At 34.3% G+C, this 23,213-nt stretch overlaps 2 protein-coding genes across 3 annotated transcripts in view; one reads left to right on the forward strand and one right to left on the reverse strand.

Annotated features, from left to right (window-relative positions):
- The window catches only part of LOC126735881 (piwi-like protein Siwi), a 94,804-nt gene extending 86,020 nt beyond the window's left edge, over positions 1–8,784 (forward strand). For both annotated transcript variants that reach the window (XM_050439978.1, XM_050439979.1), the window contains exon 13: positions 8,532–8,784. In XM_050439978.1, the coding sequence (XP_050295935.1) occupies positions 8,532–8,574 (43 nt within the window). In that variant the 3' untranslated portion in view covers positions 8,575–8,784. The remainder of the gene's footprint in view (positions 1–8,531) is intronic.
- Positions 8,785–8,817: 33 nt separating this feature from the next.
- LOC126735883 (testis-expressed protein 9) overlaps positions 8,818–23,213 on the reverse strand; it is a 29,009-nt gene continuing 14,613 nt past the window's right edge. The window contains exons 5-6 of the mRNA XM_050439980.1: positions 8,975–9,109; positions 8,818–8,916 (exon numbers count right to left, since the gene is read on the reverse strand). Of these exons, the coding sequence (XP_050295937.1) occupies positions 8,839–8,916; positions 8,975–9,109 (213 nt within the window). The 3' untranslated portion in view covers positions 8,818–8,838. The remainder of the gene's footprint in view (positions 8,917–8,974; positions 9,110–23,213) is intronic.

Here is a 23,213-nt window from a genome sequence, read left to right on the forward strand (position 1 = left end):
TTATTCTACTGAAGAGAAATCCGCATTCAAAAATAAATGTTTTTCACGTTTGACGCTGCTTAAAGTTAACTTTTGTACAATTTATTCCCTATTGACAGTTTTTATGTTAGCAACAACAGGGTAAACATAAACACACACAAAAATATGTTTTTTTTGCCGTTTTGTTTTCTTAATGCATTTATGACAAACTCATTTTTTCCAACCAAATTTTCTATTTTGCCAACAAATTTTCTGTCACGTTTATTTGTAAAAAAATTCACTATTACGTAATCACCGATTTCTAAATTTTTTCCCGCAAGACTAAAGCGCGGTAGGTCAATTTCACTCACATAACCATTATTTTCTTTATCCTCTTCTCCGTCATAGTCTGAGTTTGCTTTCAATGGGCTTTCAGGCTTTTCCAGGATGTTGTCTTCGTCTGTTTCGTCTTCCAAGGATCTGATAATATCTCTGGCTAAGATGCTTTTACCTGCAGGAACCGCCATTTTTTTCCCGCGTTTTTGGATACCATCCTTGGGTCCTGCTCTGTAAGACTCTAAGTGACTTACAAGGGCATCGGACCAGGCTTTTTCCATAGGGATATTTCTAGGAATTTTGCAAAGGACAGCGTTGGGGTTAAACGGAATTATGCCACCCGCCTTAAATTCGCCTGAAATCTTACGACAGAAGCTGAAGTTTTACGACAACCCTTACTGAGCCAGGGTCATCGACAAAATTGCTTTCATCATAATTTATGACGTTACATGGTGGTAGATTTTCCAAAGTTTTTTGAAGCTCATAAAAATAATTATTAAGCATCTCATAGTCGACGGATGCTCTAACTCTTTTAGTGTTTTCAGCCAATTTTATTATTAGATTAGGGTTTCTTGCCATAAATGATTCCAGTGTTCATGAACCAATCCAAACCCAGTAAAAACAACAAACTCCACAAACTTGATATTTTTTATAATTCCGCGAAAAAATAATAGTGTAATTTTTTGTTTGTAAACTCGCACTGAATATTGTGATCTACACTACCGCTCAAAAGTATTTGCCCACCATGTATTCTTTTTAATATTTTAAATAAGATACAAAAATCTTATCTTTATACCTATCAACTATGGTTCGTTGAAAAATACTGAGTATTTAAAAATAGTCTTGCAAATAACAAACAATGTGAAAATATGCACTTCTTCTAAAAAACTAATCTGTTTACAGCTCGTTTCCGATGAAATTTGAAACATTTAAAGGTGTTTAGTCTTCAAGAATTGATTTTGTGTACAATAATTTAGCTAAATTTTTAGGTAAATAATTTTGCTTGCTTATTGACGATTGTCACCGTTTCTTTGCTGGTTTTTCAACATTCTTTAAAAGGGCTAAAACAAAAGAGTTATCGGTAGAAACAAAAGGTATTATCATTGGACTTCATAAGGCTGGAAAGACTAACCGTCAAATTTCGACGGATTTGGGAATTCCAAGGCGGACTGTCGATTATAATGTTAGGAAACTCACCAGAGAAGGGACTATTAGCAACAAACCTCGATCGGGAAGTTCAAAGGAGGATTTAAATATTATAATTACAAGCAAACGCAATAGACGCCTTACCGCCCCTGAAATCACAGCAAAAATCAACAAGGAGCGTAAAAAAGCGGCTAGTGTTTCGACAGTAAAACGGCGACTTTATAATGCTGGTCTTAAAGGACGTTTAGCTGTATCAAAACCGCTACTGAAGGATGTTAATAAGAACAAAAGACTTGAGTGGGCCCAATCGCACAAAGAATGGACCATTGATGACTGGAAGAAAGTTCTGGAGTGACGAGACGAAATTCGAGGTTTTTGGAACGAAGAGGCGAGTTTTTGTTCGCCGTTATGCCAATGAAAGGGTCGCTGAGAACTGTACGGTGGCCTCAGTTAAACACGGTGGTGGTTCGGTGATGGTGTGGGGTTGTTTCGGGGGCGATCAGATGCAGTGGCGATCTAATTAGAATAGAGGGAATTCTTCGAAAAAAAGGTTACAAAACAATTTTAAGTGACAATGTACTGTACTTCCTTCTGGTACTCGAATAATTGGGGAAAACTTCGTCTTTCAACATGACAATGACACACGTCGAAATTGTGCAAGCAATATTTAGTCAATTACAAAGGCAATATCTTCTGAAAGTTATGGTATGGCCCCCACAATCACCGGACCTCAATGCTATCGAATTACTGTGGGATGAACTGGATAGACAAGTGCGAAAACCACGCCCCACATCAAAAGAAGACTTTTGGAGGATCATCCAAGAAGAGTGGCACAAGATACCTCAGGAAACTTTGGACAAATTAATTAGAAAACTACCGAAACTCTGTGAAGCTGTTATTAAAAATCGAGGCGGACATGTAGATGAATCCAAAATTTAATTTTCTTAAATTTAATTAATTAAAAAATGTATTGTTTATATTCATTTTGTTATAAATAAATTGTTTCATAAGAATAACTGATGGGTTTATTATTGTCAGTTATAACTTTAAAACAGTCATATGTGGGCAAATACTTTTCAGCGGTAATGTACATGCAGTATATAATTACCTCAAATAGCCGAAAAACCCGTGTGGTGTATACTTTCCTTACTGCACGTCAATCTTTTCAACCAACAACAATTTTACGGCAAACACGAACTGAAACAAAACTGCAATAGCGAACGTTACCAGCCTCAAACATGCCATCCACTAGACTAAATATTCGCCTCGTGCACTTGTGTAAACTTGTACAAAGTCGCGGTGCGGCAGCACTGTCGTACCGTGACGTTGAAGGTCGATCGACGAGTTCGGACTGTTAGAGTTAACTTTACCCCATAGTGTTCACTTTACCCCATTTGACGGTAACAGTTTTTAATTGAAATGACGCCTCCTATCAATTACTACTACTGGGTATAATATTTAAAGGTTCTTACATTTAAGTTTTAAACAAGCTTAAATTGAACAAAATCGAAAGTTATAGCCATTTAAACAATTATACTTTCGCTATCTTACCCTACTTTATAAAGGTTAAACGCCAATGAGCCTTTGACCAAAATTATGGAAAATATTCCAAGGTTTCTAATTATGTTAAAAAGGGTATCTTAAGCTGACATTTTCCGAATAAAATTAGAATTAACTCATTGATCTTTTAATTTATGCTCCCTAGTGGCTAAATTTCGAACTTACAAATAATTGCCAGTATTTTCTTTTGACCACTTTCATAAAGTCCAATGATATCAGATTGACAGTTTAGATATAGCCGCCACCATCCACGCTTAGTGAAACACCCTGTATAGATAATTTTTTCTACGGAGAATAATTACATTTTTAAAATAAGACTTATGGCCAGCTTCAATAGTATATTAACGCAGACCAGAATGAGTGAATTTAAATTATACTCATGTTGTTTAAGCCTTTTAAAAAATAATTGAGATGTTTGACCAATGTAAAAAGTAGGTGTTCAACAAGAAGAAAAATTACATTAGTATATTTTTTGGAAACTTGAAGAAATGATTGAACTTTCGGCTTGAAACCATCACTCACAAAAAAAGGATTCTTTTAGATTTAGATCAGATATAAAGAGAACAAAGACCGTTACTTGCCGTAAATGAGGAGCAACTTTTCAAATCGCATTTTGTCCAAAAAATACTTTTTTGGGTATTGACGAAAAACGATTTTCTTTTAAACCCTGCTATATATTTTTACAACATGGAGTTGTTTTGATAGAAATTAAAATAAAAACCCATCGTTCAAAATTGGACATAATGCTGTTTGATCCAATTTATTCGTTTTACAAAAAACTGGTGTTGGTAGTGAAATTATTCGACTTTAAGGATAAAATGTCAACTAAGTACCAGGAATATGTTTTTTTTTTGTTTTTGTTTAATTTCTTCAAAAAATGCTGTTACATGCAGATTTTGCCCTAAGCATGTAACATGGGATTTCATATAAATTCGGGCAAAAGTTTATGGGTTTTGGTATCGGCTTGAAAGGGTTGTGTGATTTACAGTTTTATAAATGGAATTTGGGGTTTAATAGTCATGCAATTTATTTTTTTTAAGGCTTTTGGGGTTTGAATGTATTTCCCTACCCTATCCTGTCAGCACACCTCTGTGGAGTTAGTCGTATTATGTTTCCTTAGTCCCTATTCATGTACCTGGTGTTGGGAACTTTCTGACCTTTGGTTTGTTTGTCAAGAGTTTCTATGAGGCCGGTATATGTCTGGGGTATGGAGGGACTTCTAGAGGGTGCTGTTGTGCCACAGATTGCGCTATGAGTGGAGTAAATAAGACCTTTTAGATGGTGATCCGTTAGTGTAGGAAAACTTACAAATACTTTCTTCTATAGCGGAATCATGTTGGGCAAGGTATCCTAATGAATTTGAAATTGGCCTCCCCAGTTTTGCTTGCTATATTTCCCTTCAATTCTTCAAGTTAAGTTTTAGTAAATTAACGTGCCTTGACATATGGTTTCTAACCCTACTAGCCGATTGACAGTAATGACTATTGACACAGCGGCAGATTTGACAGTTTGGCAGCGTTGCTGTTTCCCATTAAAGTTTTGTTTCCATTTGGCGGATGGCGGAGCGGCATAAATCAGGCAGAGCGACGTAAGAGGAAAATTGGAATTTCGTAGTTTTCCATGTTTTAGTATCCGAGCAGTATCATTTTGCTGTGGTATTGCGGAATTTCTATTTTGATAGAGTGAGGCTCCGCGTAGTTTGCACCAAGAGGCAGGGTCAGATCGTGTCGAAGAGAGAGAGTGACAAGTTCACTGCCAGTGTCACCTGTCATTGTCACTGTCTTGTCAGTTCCTTGTCCAGCCTGTAGCCATCCCGTTATCAGAAAGAACAGTCGACATTTTGTGGTTTTTAAGGAAAATTTAAGTTCATCTTGCCGGTAATTCGGTTGAATGGAAAAATATTCCTCCCAAGTTTTGGGGTTTAATTTGATGAACGTCTAGTGGGAAGTTGTAGCCGAGAGGATTTCGGATTGACCTGATATTTTTGGATTTGGTCGACTGCTCCCACACCGTTTATGGGATTTTGAAATTTTCTAACCACAAAACGAGACTTTAGGCCTCGCTCACCACCTTAGGTATGTAGCAACATGTTGGTAATTGCCATAGAATTGATTGTGTGTTTATTTTACTGATTTTTTTTGTCCTCTATTTTAGAGGCCTCTCCTTTTTCTCATTCTCTCCTCTATTCTCTGGTCTCTTCCTATTCTCTGGTTTCTTCTGGTCATCCCAACATTGTTGGCAACTGGCTGAAGTGAGCCTCAACACAGCCTGGACTGAGCATTGTACTGTGGCTCTGCGATTTTGGATTGGAACTTGCCTGAAATCGACTTGCCCATGTGGTCGTTACCCTGGTTGTAGCTGACTGGTTCCAGAGCTGTCGAGTTAAGCTACCTTAGCCAAAATACACAAGAGATTAGAGGACACGCAAGTTTTTGCACATTTTCCTGGTTAGGGTCTTCTTGAACAAATTTGATTTTTTTTTCAAGTGAACTTTGTATGTTATTAACATTAGTATTATTTTGTAAGTTTGCATTGTAGCGCGTAACTCGGTTCAAACCAATTTATTTCCAACCCGTGTGAGTCATACGTACTATCCAACCACAAAAAAAATTACTAAGTCCAGACAAGCAAATTTTGTTTTAAAAGATTCAGAGATTTGGTGGCCGCCAGCTTTTAGACAGTGGAGAAGGTAGTGGGAGAAATTTTAATAAGAGCGCCACTTGATTTCAATATTTTACACCAAACCCTGAGATATTATGATGGCAATATAAGCCCCCCTTAATCAAGAAAATGATGACCTATATTTATGCTTGTACCTAGATCCTAAAAGCTGAAAATAATTTGGGAAAAACTCAAATAACAATCCATAGGTCCACCAGATTGATATAATCATCCAAGAATTTACATAGTCACTTCCATTTATATAAAAATATTAAATTCCACTGAGATATTTAAATTTAGATAATTATTCAAAATGTAATACTGTAGTAATTTTAAATAAATAAAAAAATTGATAAGAATTAAGAGTTAGGCACACATGGGATTTTCTTCACCTACATCATCTGCAGGATCTGGAATTTCAGCTTCTGGTTCCGTCGTGGTGTTTAAGGCATGATCAGAAAACAAGAGCGAAGAAAGCGGGACTTTAAATTCCCAGTCTTGTCCAAATCTCGCACAAAGCAGCTTTCGCACATCAGTCTTCTTTTCTTCTTTGATGTTATTTACCAATGGTATGTTACAGCGATCCTGCATATCCCTTATCAAAGTTTGGCCTCGTTTTGTTATTGCCATTGGGTGCTTCGAAGCCTCGTCAAACATATAGATGGGCTCAAGTTTTATCTTAATATCAACGTAGCTGTTTTTTATAATTTTTTGTAAAAATATTCTTTTCACGTCACTAATTCCATCAATTTTTTTCAGTGTTTCTCTGAGATCTTTGTAGTTTTTAAGGAACCAGTCTTCGCCTAAAACCCTGACAATTCCGTATTGTTGGTAAATTTTGATATAAGCTATGGGGCTCAACACCTCTTCAGTTTTTTGTAGATGTTTCTCAACTCGACCAAATACCCTGTCGGCAGGTAAATAGGAGTGGCCGCGAACTGGGAAATACAGTGCTTTTCTTTGAAGTCCCCCCCCCCCCATTTATTTTTTGAACGGGTCAAAAAAAATTTTTGAAACTTGGCATAAGTAAATTGGTCTATAGATACTATTTTTCACTGTAAACTAGGTAGTTGTAAATTCCAAGATGGCGGCTGGGCGACATCTTGAGAAAAAATTTTAAATGTGTGGTACCTCATTTTAAAGGTCTCAATGAGTACTTTATAACCCTGTAAAGTCGACGGCTTTTATTTCGTGCATAATGACTTTCGCAACCTCGCAAATTTGAAATAAACTCGTACACTTGCTTTCTTTTTGCAGAAAATTTCTGAAGTTTACGATCCCCTCCTCGTTTCTCTACGATCCCGATTCCAGATAAAATTCCGTCAGCAATTGTGTTTAGTCTTTGCTGACCCCAAACAACTTAGCAAAAAACTTGGAGCATACAGGTAGTCTTTGTTTTTCTGTAGATATCAAGAAATATTTAACTGCAACGCGATGTGGCTTGTTTTTTCTCACCTCAGCACGAACTCGGCTGCGTTTTGGTTGAGCAACATCCATTAAAAAGGACAGTCTTTTATCTTGCTCCTTCCTGTCTGGTTTATAAAAAACTTTTCTCTTTGTTTTTGCTAGGATGCTTCTTGAAATACTGAGACAGTTAAATTTTCCTTCTCTGTGGAGGCAGGGTGGTTGAAAATTAAGCAACAAAGGGTCAGGATCTTGATATCTATAAAAAATAAGTATAGGTGTGAATATTTTTTATTGTAACAAACGAGCAATACTTACCTCTTCTCATAATACATTTCCCTTTTTGTCTTTTGTCGTTGCCTTGTCCTTGACCCTGCATTATAGTTTCGCACAATAACACTGTTATCGAGGTTTTCCATTATAACACACTTTAGTACCTACACTTTCTAGTTCCTAAATATTTTAATTAAAGAATGTAACTGGACAATATACACCTGTTCCACTGTAGAAATTTACTGAATTGCAGGTTATAACAAACAAAACTAACACAACACTAGCTTTATATATTAGCTGTTTTGTTCGAGACAGCGCCTTCTAGTGGCGAAATAACATAATGCGTTTTGATTCGACTACATTTGTGGACAAAATGCATTTTGATGTGAACCCTATACTTTGCACGTCGATTACACAGTGACATAATGCCGTTTGAAACGTTTCATTTTTACAGGATTGTAGAACACAATAATTAATTTGCAAATCCGCTTCAAGCTCAATTTTGTCCAATTTGTACAAAATGCGTTTTGAAAAGTTGCTCCTCAAATGTATAATTAGGAAAACTACAAAGAAAGATTATAGGATTACTATATAATTAGTAATATTACTAGTCTAAGTCTCATCTATTCAATTGATAAACAAAGTTTTTCGAGAACAATAATTATTTTTGTGTAATTTTATTGTAAATAGTTACTTATTTTGTTGTTGTTTTTTATTTTATTGAACTTGATAACGGTAGATTTAATTACCGAAACTTTGGTTGAATATCGGATTTTTTATTCAATAAATTGATTTTCTTTCTGTTCAATTTTAATAAAAAAAAATAAAAGTAGAATATTAAAAAGAAGAAACGAGCTCACAGGTAGATAGATAAAACCTCAGCTCCTGGATATGTAAAAAAATTTATTATACGTATCAGCAAATCATTGTATTCAAGAATTATTGGACTTAAGATTGAATTAAATATAACAAAAGGTATCATTAAAGGTTTAGGTTTATATTTCTTCTAAATACGTGAATAAGTCTATTTTCTTCTTCTCTTTAATAATTGAGTGCACGAGCTTTATTTTAAATTAATATTTATTTAAATAGTGACGTAATGTCCAACAAAATATATAAATAATTTTATTGTAATGATGCGAACAACAATTTTAACTTTAATTTAGTTTTTAAATTTTCTTTTTTATTTTTAGGCCAGCCAGTGCAGCCCTCAGCGACACTTTGTATTATTTGTAAAGTGTTCCTATATTTGTAAGGCGTTTTTATATTTTAATTTTCCAGAATTTTGCTTTTCTTTCTCGACATTTATGTTTTAAGAATATATTTTTTGTTTTTAGTGGGTATTTATTATACCCATGTTACTTAGGGTATTTCCTCTTACTGAGCACTCACGCGCGGTTTTAGAATTTAGTCGTTTGTTACGTTAATTAAACGTTTTTTTTAAGAGTTCGATTTGTTATTTTTATATATAATAAACAATTCTAAATGTATAAAGTTATTTTATTCAAATTTCCAATCTAATATTTTCAGGTATTCGCCTTCAGTCATTTCACCGATTTTATAGGCCTCTAAATGCATCTGAAATTATAGTTTTTGTTATTAGCAAATTGAACTAAATTACAACGTTTTTACGTACTTTTTGCTTTTTTAAGACGTCAATTAATTGCATCTGCTTCTTAAAGCCGTTTAAGAGTTCCACTTTTTGTTTTTCGAGGTTTTTCACAGTAGAAGTTAGTTCTGTTAGTTGCTTTCTATAGCCTTCTTTTAGGTCCTAAAAAATATCCTGAAATTATGACTGTCTTATTTTAGTATTTAGTACAAAATCTTACAAGTCGTTTGTTTGTTAACCCGTACTAAACTGGTGAATTGGCGGTAGCGTTAATTAATATTAACGGTTTCAATGATGTATAATCATAAAATATCGTAATTTCGTTGTGATGATTATATCATACCTTTTCATTTCTTTTCGTATTTATTATTAAGTATATTTTTTTATTACTAAATATTACTTGTTAAAATTTTTATGCCCTAGTTAAACTGGCACCTCTACGCGAAAGAGGCGTATTGATGCCCTTCAGTGGTTCTTATGGAGAAACTCGCGATTGGGCAGATGAAGCTAGCACATTGTAAAGGGTGTTTTTTTAGAGGCGAAGAACTTTAAATTGAAATTAAACACAAAATATTTTATTGATATGAACCAATTTGCTTTTTTTTAAAGAATTTTTTTTGGCATTAATATTTAAAAATGATTTCGGGCATGTAACCCACACGGCTGGCGCGTACGTGGCGTAATCACGCGTCGTATGTTGGCTTCCAAGTGTTTCGGGTTTATCAGCGTAGACATGCGACTTAACATAGCCCCAAAGAAAATAATCTAATGGCGTCAAGTCGCACGAACGAGCTGGCCAGTTTACAGGTCCATTCCTTGAAATTATTCGTTGCTCGAATGTCTCTTGCACTAAATTAATTGTTTGGCGCGCTGTATGGCACGTGGCACCGTCCTGCTGAAACCAGATTTCTGCAACGGCTTCCAATTGAGGCACAAAAAAGTTGGTTATCATGTTTCTGTATCGCTCACCGTTTACTCTAACGTTCTGACCATCAGCATTTCTGAAGACATAAGGACCACTGATTCCACCGGCCCATAAAGCGCACCAAACGGTTAGTTTTTCTGGATGTAACGGTTTTTCGCTAATAGCTCGTGGATTCTCATTCCCCCCAAATTCGGCAATTCTGCTTGTTTACATAGCCATTTAACCAAAAGTGTGCTTCATCACTGAACAAAATTTTCATATGAAATCGTGAATCAACAGCAATCTTTCTTTCCGCCCATTCAGCTAATGTACGGCGCAAAAGATGATCCTGGGGTTTCAACTCCTGGACAAGTTGAATTTTATATGCTCGCAATCCGAGATCTTTGCGCAAAATTTTCCATAAAGTGGATGGACATAAGTTCACTTGTTGAGAACGACGACGAATTGACACATTTGGATCATTATCAACACTATGCTGCACAGCAGCTATCGCTTGTTGCGTGCGCACTGTACGGCGTCTTACGGGATGCGTATTGTCGACTAGAGTAAAAGTATTGCGAAAACGATCAACAGTTTCTCGAATTAATCTCTCTGAAGGACGATTATGAGCACCAAAAAAGTCACGTAATGCCCGATGTGTTTCTCGAATAGAACCATGTCTTTCAAAATAAATTTGAACAATTTGGAAACGTTGCTCCGGCGTGAGTCTGTTCATGATGAATTGCCAAACCAAACTAATCTAAAAATAACCCAGAACTGTCAGGTCGGCTGTCATAAAAAACAGTGTTGCCAAATGAAAGTTCTCCGCCTTTAAAAAAAACACACTTTATTTGGATACGTCTAAAAATATCGACTAATATGTATTGGAATATTTAGTGGCGGAGTGTTTGTATATTTATTATTGTATGTCTGATCTTGATTATACCGTGCTTTTATTTCAACATTAACCATCCTTAATAACCTACTAAAAAAAAAACACGTCAATCTAGATATACTGGGGGGACGTTTAATTTTATATTGGACAAAGTTCTGTCAATCACCTCCACCTAACCGCACTTTGATATGTCAAATGGCAACCTCCATCGTGTGACACATCATTGTAAGCATCATTAAAGTGTGTATTCAGTGGTGCCAAAAAAAAAATCTGACGTACCAGCGAATAGTGACTAAAAATGTCTGGGCATAATGGATATTTTATCTACTGTTGTGACCAGCACAACTTTAGTTATAAGGATAATAATAGAAAAATGCTTAAAAACAATTATAGTGACGCCATCTAACTTTGGACTTAAATAATGTAACTGTGACGTATTAATAACGCGCATCGTCGTCCACCCCAAATCAATCAATGAGTATGCAGTATGAAGTCATCGCTCGACCAAGTAAAAAGCAGGTTCCTTCGCACGGTCGGTCTCCGTCTTGAACTTTGCTCCCGATTTTGGCGCGCAATAGCCGATCGGTATCTTTTATGTGCTATTTATAGCTCGCGGCGGTACTTCCCCGGTTTGTTTCAACTAAGCTTTTAGATGTTAAGTTATGTTTTTAGTAGTGATTTGTACAACCTATAGTTTTGTAGACTATATTTTGGATCATTTTATGAATTAATCGGGTTTAATAAAGTTGTGTTAAACCAAAAGGTGCTTGATTTATTTCCCAAAGTAAGGCGAACCCTTGGGCAAACCAGTGATTGGAAATACAATAAAATCCCTCAAGAAATTAGGAGGGTCTCTGCTCCGTGAAGTAGAGCGCTAAAATTATTGTGGAACATAACCGCCACAATCTACCTAACTTGAATTTTAAATGTCTACCCTAAGTGTGATAATAATTTTAAAGGGCATACAATCTCCTATCTAACCAAAAACAAAATCGGTTGACGTATAAGCGAAAAGTAAGCAAAAATGTGTGGTAATAAAAGACATTCAACAGACAATCAACTTAAATTTTGGTAGGTCAAATGATTGACATGATAATGATCAAATCAATTATTTTAAATGGCAAACAATTTTCTATGTTATACAATTATCAATATTTTGAAATATCAATGTATGACGTGGATAAAATATTCATTATTACTAGACATTTTAGCTCACGATTCGCTAGTGCGTCAACCGATTGATTTTTTTTGACACTGTTAAATAGACATTTTAATGCTGCTTACTATGATGTGTCATTTGATGGGGTTCCCATTTGACATGTCAAAGTAAGGTTAAATAGTAATGAGACAAACTCCAAGTCACAGGTCTCAAATTTATTGAATTAAAGTCAGAGGATTACACATGTTTCGCCCATACTAGGCATCATCAGATCCACTGTAAAAAGAAACAGAAACAATAGGCTTTATAAAAACTTACCAGCTACACCTAAGTTACACTAAAATTACAAGCTAGTTCCTACCTTGTGTATTCACTAATAAAAAGAACAAATAAGAAGCAGAAAACCACACTACATGATACAAATCAAGGGTAGAAATTAAGTTCAAATTGGTAAAATCGGACGGAGACTAGTTACTACATATTAAAATTATATAAACAAACAAATGAGGTTGGGTTTAAAAGCAAAAAGTTATCGCAGTTATTTTATTGTATTTAAGGAGTATCTGAAGGTAAGGTCAAATTCTTAAAAATCAAGCGGGGCTCAAAATTAAAAATGTCGTTGACGTAGTTGAGTACTGGACTTTTCTTGGCTTTTGTTATTTCTAATTTCTCAAGAAGGTCCAACTTTCTACCCTTAGGACACTCATGCATTACTCTCACATTCTCATGTATAGTAGGTAGCAGAATGTGCCACAGATAGAGAAGATGATTAGCAAAAGTCGATTTTGTTTCCGTGAAGTCAGAGTTCTTATGTTTGTTGTACAGGCTTAAGTGTCCAATACCCTAGTGTGGATTTGACGACTAGATTGGCCCACATAAACTGCATCACAATCCCCGCAGCTCAACGAATAAACTCCCGATTTACTTAAGTGATCCCTACCGTCCTTAGTGTTAACTAAATGATTATAAAGAGTGCTGGAAGTTTTAAACGAAATGGAAAAATTAGGGTTTTTAAAAAATTTGGTTCCTTCAACAATGCCTCTTGTTTAAACTAACACCAAAGTTTGTTAACATTCGCTGCAGAACACATAACAGATCATCTGAGAGTGCCAGGATACTTTGGATCAAGGAAAAAATTAAATGCGACTACACAAAATTGAATGCCGTCAATTTTAAATTAAAATATCTATTTTTTACATTAACTTTACTTCTTACATATATAGAATTTGTATGTTTAGATTCTAGATTTAGATATGAGATCGATTCTTTTGGTCAAGGAAGATTTTTAAAACTAAATAAGAAAATTGCAAATCTAAAACATCAAATACCACGTAACTTTAATAATCAGTCAAATCAGCTCGCAATGAGTAAGTGTCACTTTTCCTTTAATAATCGTTTCCTAAATCGGTCAGGTATCAATTTCACTCCGGATGAGGAGAACATTTTAAAAAGTAATTTAAAGTTCAATTTTTCACAAACAATTGACAGAAAATGTAAAGAAATTCTAGCAGTGGAGGCCGAGAACATCATACAAAGTACTGATATCTCTAATAAGAATATCTTGAGAGCCAAGTTGATTTCCTTTCTAAATACTTCTAGTTTTAACACAAACCATAGTAATCACAACAGGTTCCATCTCATTTCGTTAAAAAATGAAATAAAATCCAATCACTTAGTTGCTACTAAGGCTGACAAAGGCTCCTGTCTGGTTCTTATGAAAAGAGCAACTTACATAGACAAGGTCTTGGAGTTTTTAAATTGCGATGAGTTTCAACCTGTGAATAAAGATCCAACTAATTCTTTCTTTACTAAATTGAAACGAGCCCTTGACCAAAGTATCATTACCTTAGAGTTTTTTCATATCAACGAATATAGACTATACCCTATGAACCCCAGAACCCCACTGCTCTATGGATTGCCTAAAATACATAAACCCGGTTATCCTATCCGTCCTGTAGTCTCTTTTGTTTATTCGCTATGTTATCCATTATCGGCTTGGCGTAACCGGGTTTTAAGAGAGACTACTAAGCAATAGAGTTCAGCAATATTTATTCAACTAAAAATTCAGTTCATCTCGCTGATAGTTTAAAGAATAAGCAGTCTTAATTTCCCTAGATGTCAAAAAACTTTGTCCGAGTATCCCACCTAAAGATTGCATATTTCTTGTCACTGACCTTTTGAATAAAACGAACTTATCTAAAATCGTGATAGATAATCTGATAACCCTACCCTGTTGAGTTTAGTACTGGAACAAAACTTTTTCAAATTCAACGGAAGTTTTTTCAGACAGACCGCTGGATTGGCTATGGGGTGTAGTCTCTCTCCTTTCCTTAGCGATGTTTTCATGCACAACTTGGAAAGTAAAACTATGACTAGCCACATTACCAACAATATAATTTTTTTTATAAAAGAGACGTAGATGACATTTGTATCGTGTGGGATGGAGGGGATGATAGGTTTAATAATTTTATGACTTACGTAAAAGAAGAAACTACCTTTCTTGAACTTATTATTAATTAGGGAAAATGGAAAAATTTCTTTTGAAATGTACACAAAAGCTTCTTGCACAGATAATATAATTCTCAATCCTCATCAATTTCTCCTTGTTCAAATAAATTCGCTTATTTCAATAGTTACAGTTATAGACATTTCAAAATCCCTCTTTCAAAAACAGCATTTCAGAAAGAACTAGACACAATAAAACATTCCTGATATTAATGGTTTCCCAATTAACTCAATAAAGCTCTAATTTTTCCATTTCGCTTAAAACTTCCAACACTTTTCATAATCATTTAGTTCACACTAAGGACGGTAGGGTTCACCTAAGTAAATCGGAAGTTTATTCGTTGAGCTGCGGGGATTGTGATGCAGTTTATGTGGGCCAATCTGGTCGTCAAATCCACACCAGGGTATAAAACACAGCATGAGAATGCGAGAGTATTGCACGAGTGTCCTAAGGATAGAAAGTTGAAGCTTCTTGAGAAATTAGAAATACCCAAAGTCCAGTACTCAACTGCGTCAACATTTTTAATTTTGAACCCCACTTGATTTTTAACACTTTGACCTTGCCTTCAAATACTCCTTAAAATAAAATAACTGCGATAACTTTTTGATATTTGCTTTTAAACCTAACCTCATTTGTTTGTTTATATAATTTTAATATGTAGTAACTAGTATCCGTCCGATTTTACCAATTTGAACTTAATTTCTGCCCTTGATTTGTATCATGTATCATTTTTATTAGTGAATACACAAGGTAGGAACTAGCTTGTAATTTTAGTGTAAATTAGGTGTTTCTGTTTCTTTTTACAGTGGATCTGATGATGCCTAGTATGAGCAAAACACGTTTAATCCTCTGACTTTAATAAATTTAAGACCTGTGACTTGGAGTTTGTTTCATTACTATTTAATGTAAGCCGGTCTCTTTGAGAAAAGATGGACTATTTCTTGGAGGAAAGTGAGGTTAGCTGGAGGTGATTGACAGACCTTTGTCAAATATAAAATTAAACGTCCCCCAGTATATCTAGACCTGTATATATTGACGTGTTTTTTTAAGAAGTTATTAAGGGTGGTTCGTTTTGAAATGAATGTACTGTATAAAACTGCATTCTCATCATGTATAATCACGGTTATAAATGAAACCGGTCACATTATTCTATTGAAATTTAGGCTTAGTAATGTAACACGGATTTCAAATAAATTGGACCTAAATTTAGATTTTGATAATAAGTAATACTTGCAAATTTTTCATGCAGGTTTATCTTGAAATTTTGCAGTTTTTTACAGGCTTAAAAAGAGATATATTTGTGATTTGAGACAGCCAAAAATAGCAACTGTTTTGAAGCTTAAACTGTGCCTACATATTACCAATGAGATATTTTAAAAATCTGGTTAATTTACCTTCATTATCAACATCAGAATTTTGAATCAGGTGATTTTGATCAGAAAGAGGTTGTAAAATCATATTTTTCTGTATTCAATTTCTTGATTACTACTGAAGTAACAATAAAAGTAAACACTTAAGGTTTATTTGTTAAATCCATTGCACATTGGTACCACACTCCACGTGTTTCACACTTGTTTCTTACATATTTAGCGTTATATGGCCTTAATTTAATGAAAATTCAGGTGTAATTAGGTTACTTATTGTTTGCGTGTATTGACATTTATTGATTTTCCATTATTTACTCAGCACCAAATTTCAGGCCGGTGTCTCGACTAACGCAGACTCAAATAGTGCGACAATATGCGCGTTGCAGTCAGGGTTATCAAGTCGCGTTTTCCTAAAGTATAATATGAAATATGTAATTTGGAAAAATATTTATCATTTAGAATAAACCGTTTTCTGCCGAGAAATTTCTACGCAGGTTTAAGTTTGGATGCATAATTAATTAATGGTGCTGGACGATTTTGATTGCTTAATTCGGTTACATAAATCCTGATTGGTGCCGGCAAGTTTCAGTAAAATCTTCAAGAATGTCCTAGAGGTTGGCAACAGTGCTATTAGCGGTTTAACTGGTTCTAGGGTTACCTCTTAATTCATGATCTGGTTATCGTTCTTTTTCAATAAAACCTTCGGCCGGAAAAGTTGGCAAAGTAGCCCTCGGGAGTGTATTATCTTTTGTAGATATTCATGTTGGGAATCTGACCACAAGAGGTTTGCAAAGGTGGATGATTGTGGTTAGAGGCATGTTGGTTTTTTGTAAGTGGCTAATCACCACCATCAGAGATTTTCTTGGAATAATTGCCACTTTTCTTAAAGACATTTTTGGAAAGACCACGTGCCGTGTGTTCGTCCACACCCAACAACTAGGTAAATTAACGAATTATTATTAATTTATTTCATATTTGAAGCACTGAATTGCTTAAATTGAGTTTTTTTTCTAAGAATTGTTTCAAATATTTTTTCATGGCTTTGTGACTTATGATTGTTTACTAAATTAAATATAGACTGGCCCGCAAAATTAACCGGTCAACGAAAATTTGGCTCAAATTCAATCGTTAATAACTTTTTCAGTATTGCATCGACTTTGATAATTTTGTGCCGAATTTTAGGCCGTTTTATTGTCATCATTTTTTCATATCGAAGCTACAAAAATGTCCCAACGGATTGGTTATTATATAGAAATTAATAAAAAGCCGAATTTTATTCCAAACTTTTAAACATCCTGTGGTAAAAATTCACAACCTCATCACAATAATGATTCTTTTTGCTGCATTTTTCAAGCCCCATCTTTTCTTAACAACTTGTTTTTGATTCATTCCGATATCTGTATTCTTAAAGAAAAAAGCACTGGCTTAAAGAAAACAATGGAATAGTACTTTATTAGCAAAAAAATTTGGATAACGGCGGTATTAAGATTTATAACTCTCATTCTTTTGGATAAGATTCAATTAAAGAAGCAATCGCATCTTGGGGTATTTGTTGCCACTTGTTTGTCAGTGCTTTTTCTAATGCAGCCAAAGTTTGAAACTGGCCATAGTTCTGCCTTTTCTTCTCAGTATATTCCACAAGTTTAGTGCTTAATGGGGTTAAGGTCTGGACTTCTTGGGGCCAGTCCAATACATAAACGACAACGTCGATTAAATCTTGCCTTGTTATTTGTGCTATGTGCGGTCGTGTATCAAGATAAAATGTTCTCCTATAAATGGCTTACAAGGCACCACATGTTCTTCTAAGCACTCTGTAATGTATCTATCGGCGTTAATACCCCCTTGAAGTGTAACAAGATCTGTACGGGATTCCAATGATATACCACCCCACACCATCACCCCTCCGCCACCAAATTGTACTCTAGGAGTGATACAACATTGAGAGTATCTTTCTCCGAGTATCTTCCTTTTTTTATACTCTTTGACGCCTGTCAGGTGAGTACCTCGTAAAACGAGATTCGTCCGTAAAAAGAACATTTCGCCTTTCGTCCATGTCGGCAGGAGTTCGAGCAAACTCCAGGCGCAGCCTTCGATAAGATCCGCATCTTATAAGAGACCTGTAGCAGGTACACGAGATGTTAAATTCAGATCTGCTAACCTTCTTCGTATGGTATCAGGTGAAACCAAGGTTATGGTGAACATCTGCCAGTCTTCTTACCAAAGCTGGAGCAGAGGCTGTTCGCTCTCGAAGAACTTAAAGACGAAGAAATCGACCTTCAACTGCGTCTGTGGCTCTTCGTCTTCCCTGTCCAGATTTACTTGAATAAGTTTATCTAAATCTTTGTGTCGCATCGGATACCGTACTCCGTGGATGGCCAAGCCTTTCTACAACATACCTAATCGGAATACCATCGTCTCAACGGCTGGTGCCAGATCTTCTGGGCTCATCGTTTTAAAACGTATCGCTTACGTAACAGCTCCGAAACACACTTTCAAAAATCTCTTAGAAAAACGCTTCAAAAAACTAAAAAATTTACAGCAAAATTAAGTATGTAATTTGTTGACAATAATCTTTTTGATATGCCACAGTGCTATGGAAACTTCTACATATTTCTTTTGTCATAACAGCCAGCTTTGCAATATTTTTAAAAACAAATTCTTGGTAGTAAAACATTATTGCATTGTTTCTTTTAAGGCAGTGCTTGTTCTTTAAAATTACAGTATATCGGAATTAAAAAACAAGTTGTTAAGAAAAGATGGAGCTTGAAAATCCAGCAAAAAGAATCATTATTAGGGTGCAAATTTTTTCCACAGGGTGTTTAAAAGTTTAGAGTAAAATTCTACTTCTTATTAACCCCTGTATACCAACAAATCAGTTGGAGTTAAAGTTTTAAAGGACTCGTGTCTTTTTTGATTCCAGTATTTGACTACCATTTTAGTGTCCAGTTTTTATTACCGATTTTGATTCCGGGCCAGCTATTCACCAGCAGCTCCAAACTAAGGATGTGCTGAGGGGCTGTTAAAGGAGGTAACAAGGGGCGAAACTATTAGATTTTTTGGTTTTTTAAAAGTCTGGCATACCATCGTATGACGGGTTTTGATAGGGTGTTGGGTGGGATTCATTGTGCCCCAATGATATTTTGCTTTTATAAGGGCTAGTCAGGATCTGGTTACCTGTAATTCTTGAATTTTTTTCTCTCTTTTGTGTTTTTTTATTTAACTTTAAATAGCATAAACAAATATAATTTTTAAGCATTCCCCTTGTAAAACCGAGCAATCCCCAATTTAAATCTATATATAATCCCCATATTTAAATCTATTTAAATACAAAATTATATTTAAATAGATTTAAATGTAATTTTTTTTTTGATAATTTTGATTAGCTAAAATCTTTACTATATTTTTTGTATTTCTAATAAATAGTATTTAGGACAATTGTATAGTTCTGACTCCTACTTGTCTTAAACTCATGTTCCTTAACCAAGCCTAGTTAATAAGTGAATATACCGGGTGACACAGAAAAAAAGCGAACACTTAATAACTTTTTTACTTTTCAAGATAAACAAATGAAATTGGAACGGGTAATTTTTGTTTTATTTGGTGAACGTATATGTTTTTTGTAATGTTCTGTATCTGATGATGGCTGTTTACACAGCCAAAATGCATAATACGTTTACCTAAGTAACCTACACGCATTTTTCTTAGAGATAAAGACTTCCCCTATTTGTAATCTTTATATACGCATTCTCCTACAAAATATGGACTTCTATTCAACTAACAAATGAAATTTGGTATATCGGTAGAAAAGTTATAAGAGTTTTTTGTTTTATACTCATACATTTAAGTTTTAAAATAGGGTGACATGAATGCGTTGAAAGTTTTAATTTTTAATCAACTAATCACGGAAAAATTGTTTTCATTACATTTTATGACCTTAATCTTCTACAAGCCTTACTTAAAATGTCCAAATAATTAATCTATAACTCTAATAACTCCCACTCACTGACTGAAATTTTGAACTTGATATATTTCAGTATTTTTTTATATATTCATTTTTAATTGTTTGATTAAGGTCATTAGGTGTGCGTAACATGTATGTACAAGTGCGCCCCCTTACTGATACTGAGCCGCGAAGAAGGCCTAATTTTGATATATAAGTTTTTTGAGAATGTAAAGACTTACATTTCCAGGACAAAATGACAGCGTTACAGTAACTTCCAAACAGTCTTCTTTTGTATACCTCTTCGGTCGAATGCGTATCACTCGAAAACGTAGTGTTTTAAGTACCTGACTAGTGAGTAGCGCTATTATAAGAGTTGGAAAAGAACTTTAATACAAGAGCTGTAAAGCGTGTATTGAATCGCTAAAAAATAGTCAAGTTTACCCAGGACTTTTGGTTTTAATAAACAAAAAAATTTTATTAAAAATTTGCTTTGTACCATGTGTTTTTTTCTAATTTTGTGAAATCCATGTATTATGTCTTATAATATTTTGTGGAAATTAGTACTACCATTTTTGGTATTTAAAAAATTTTCCAACCTTGTATAATAGCGCCAACAGGTGCTGTCAAAATGCTAGGTAGTGCAAAAGTAATGTCATAATTCGAACCAGCTGTCATTTTGTTATAAATTGAAACAAGAGCTCTGTTGTCGGAAAAACACGTTTATAACGACGTTTATTTGAAAGTGTAAGATTGATAACATGAATTTCGAAAAATGATATCGCTCAAGATGCATAATTGCGCTTGCTTTACGGCATTTTGAAACTTTGCTCGCAAAAGATCTGGCTCCAAATTGGCGATCTCTTCTTCAATGTTAGCGTTCAGGACTTGTACGCTGTTTTTTGTTGCGGTAAACGCGAGATTTTAAAAAGCTCCAAAGGAAGAAGTCTAGTGCTGTTAGATCTGGCGATCTGAATGTGTTTTAATTTCCAGACTGGTGTTATCCCTAAACGAAAGTTTACAAACCCATAATTGGTACTATTAATATATCAGATAATATTAATATATTCTGGAAAAAGTTTTTTTTTAATTCATGAAATTATTCCCTGTAACCTTTTATTTCCCTAAAATAGTTTTAAATCTATAATGTTATATATACTTGAATGGAAATAGAAAATATTTAATAAACAACCGCATTATATCGAAAATACAACGCACCAGCTTTGTTTACAAGTTACTGGGTGTTAAACTTAAATAAAACAACTGGTTTTTGAATATCTTAAATATTATATCTCCAATTTTGTTGCAATTTGGCGGTGTAATTCATTACTTAGTTCTAGTTTAATTACATTTCTTAAGTCCATTGGCGTCCTTAGCAGTATCTATTTTTGACTAGAAAAATGCATCACACTGACTTTTATGGATTTTTTAAAAATTCATTTTAAATGAACCATTCAAAAATCTTTTGTCTCTTGAATTTTTTTATATCTTGTTTAGTTTTCGAGAAAAAAAATGCACTTAACTGCATATCTCTAGACCACACAACAAATATGGGAAAAGTTTCTTTTCGCAATTTTCATCTTTTATATTTTTTTTATTAACAATCATGTAACAGCAGCAATAAATTTTAATAAACACTAAATCAAATTGCATTACATTTAACACCTAAACTAACGGTTTTTACTTAAGTAATAATTAAGAAATACGTAGTAATTAATAATCAAGGATTGCTTTGGAAAACAATTGCAACACTTAGTAAACAACTTGATACTAAAAATTTACTCGACAGTTCTTATTAACCTATTCTTTTTTACAGTTATTTATATTGGTAATTATTATTAACGTTGTAAATTTATTAGTTTTTGGTGGTTATTTTTCGGGTTATATTTTGTCCAGAATGAATCAAAGATTACAAATAAGGGAAGTCTTTATCTCCAAGAAAAATGCATATAGGTCACTTAGGTAAATGTATTATGCATTTCGGCTGTGTAAACAGCCATCATCAGATACTAAAATAAAATACAGATAATTTAAGACAATTCTGAAAAAGAGCCCATTCGCTATAACAATATAGACTTAGAACTTACCGGAACATTACAAAAAACATATACGTTCACCAAATAAAACAAAAATTACCCGTTATCGGGAATAAAAAACAAAAATAAATAATAGAATTAAAAACATAGTACAATAAGGACATCTACGATTCAAAATGTAAAATTTATACTTAGGACGATACAGATTTCTACATATTAAAAGAAGGTACTATAAGGAACTATTGTATATTAGCGTTGCGTTAAAGAAAAGATTTTAAATTTTGACTAATACAAATGTTAAAGATGAAAGAGTTAAAAACAATAAAGGTAAAAGTTATTGTCTAGGGCTAATTGAATCAAAAAAGCGTAAACTGTCAAACTTAGTTTGTTCATTGATGCATGTGCAGTCTGGGGAGTTTATGGCCCTATTTATTTCAAATGCTTCCAACAAGTCCAATTGTAACCCTTTCTCACAAACATGCAGAACCTCAGTGTTAGGTCCCGGATCAAAATTATGCCCAGACTCTAATATGTGGTTCGCAAAAGGAGAATTAGTATTGTTAATAAAAGTATTTTTATTTCGCGTGATAAGTCTTAAATGTTCGTTGACTCTGAATTTTCCTTCCGCTTTGGCCGACATAACAGATGTCACATGATGGGTGGGAACAAGTTAACTTGTAAACTCCAGATCGGTGTGTTATCGGTTTTTTTCTTTAGTGTTTTATCTTTAGTAAAGGAGAGGAGTGGAGGGATTCATGGGAATGAGTTTTCTTTCGGAGATGGAAAAATGATCAAGAGTCAACTGGCTTTGTTTAAGAGTAAACTTTAATAGGGCTATAATCATCTTTTTAATAAGAAATATAACATGGATGAGAAAGATAGTTTAGTTTTAACAAAAGCCGACAAGGGAAACTGTATTGTTATAATGAACAAACCAGATTATTTATCTAAGGTTACTCAGTTCCTAAACTCCAATAATTTTTGCAACCTAACTAACAACGCTATGAATAAGTTTATAGCCCTATTAAAGTTTACTCTTAAACAAAGCCATTTGACTCTTGATTATTTTTCCATCTCCGAAAGAAAACTCATTCCCATGAATCCCTCCACTCCTCTCCTTTACTGCCTACCGAAAATACATAAAGCTAACTACCCTGTTCGTCCAGTAGTTGCCTACATGAATTCTCCTGCTTCCAGACTTTCTTCTTGGTTATCTTCTATTTTACCTTCTACGTTCAACTTCAACAATCCTTTTTCTATAAATAATTCTATTGAATTAACTGAACATTTATTTCCTATCCAGATACCACCCCAATCCTGGCTTATCTCCTTTGATGTTACTAACTTGTTTCCGGGCATACCTCCGAGTGATTGCATTTCAATACTCAGAGAATTACCTTATATTAACACTAATTTACCCAGTCATTTCATTTTGGATTTGTGTTCTCTAGTCAATTGT

Source organism: Anthonomus grandis, chromosome 5, assembly GCF_022605725.1.
Source record: "Anthonomus grandis grandis chromosome 5, icAntGran1.3, whole genome shotgun sequence".
NCBI classification, from domain to species: Eukaryota; Metazoa; Arthropoda; class Insecta; order Coleoptera; family Curculionidae; genus Anthonomus; species Anthonomus grandis.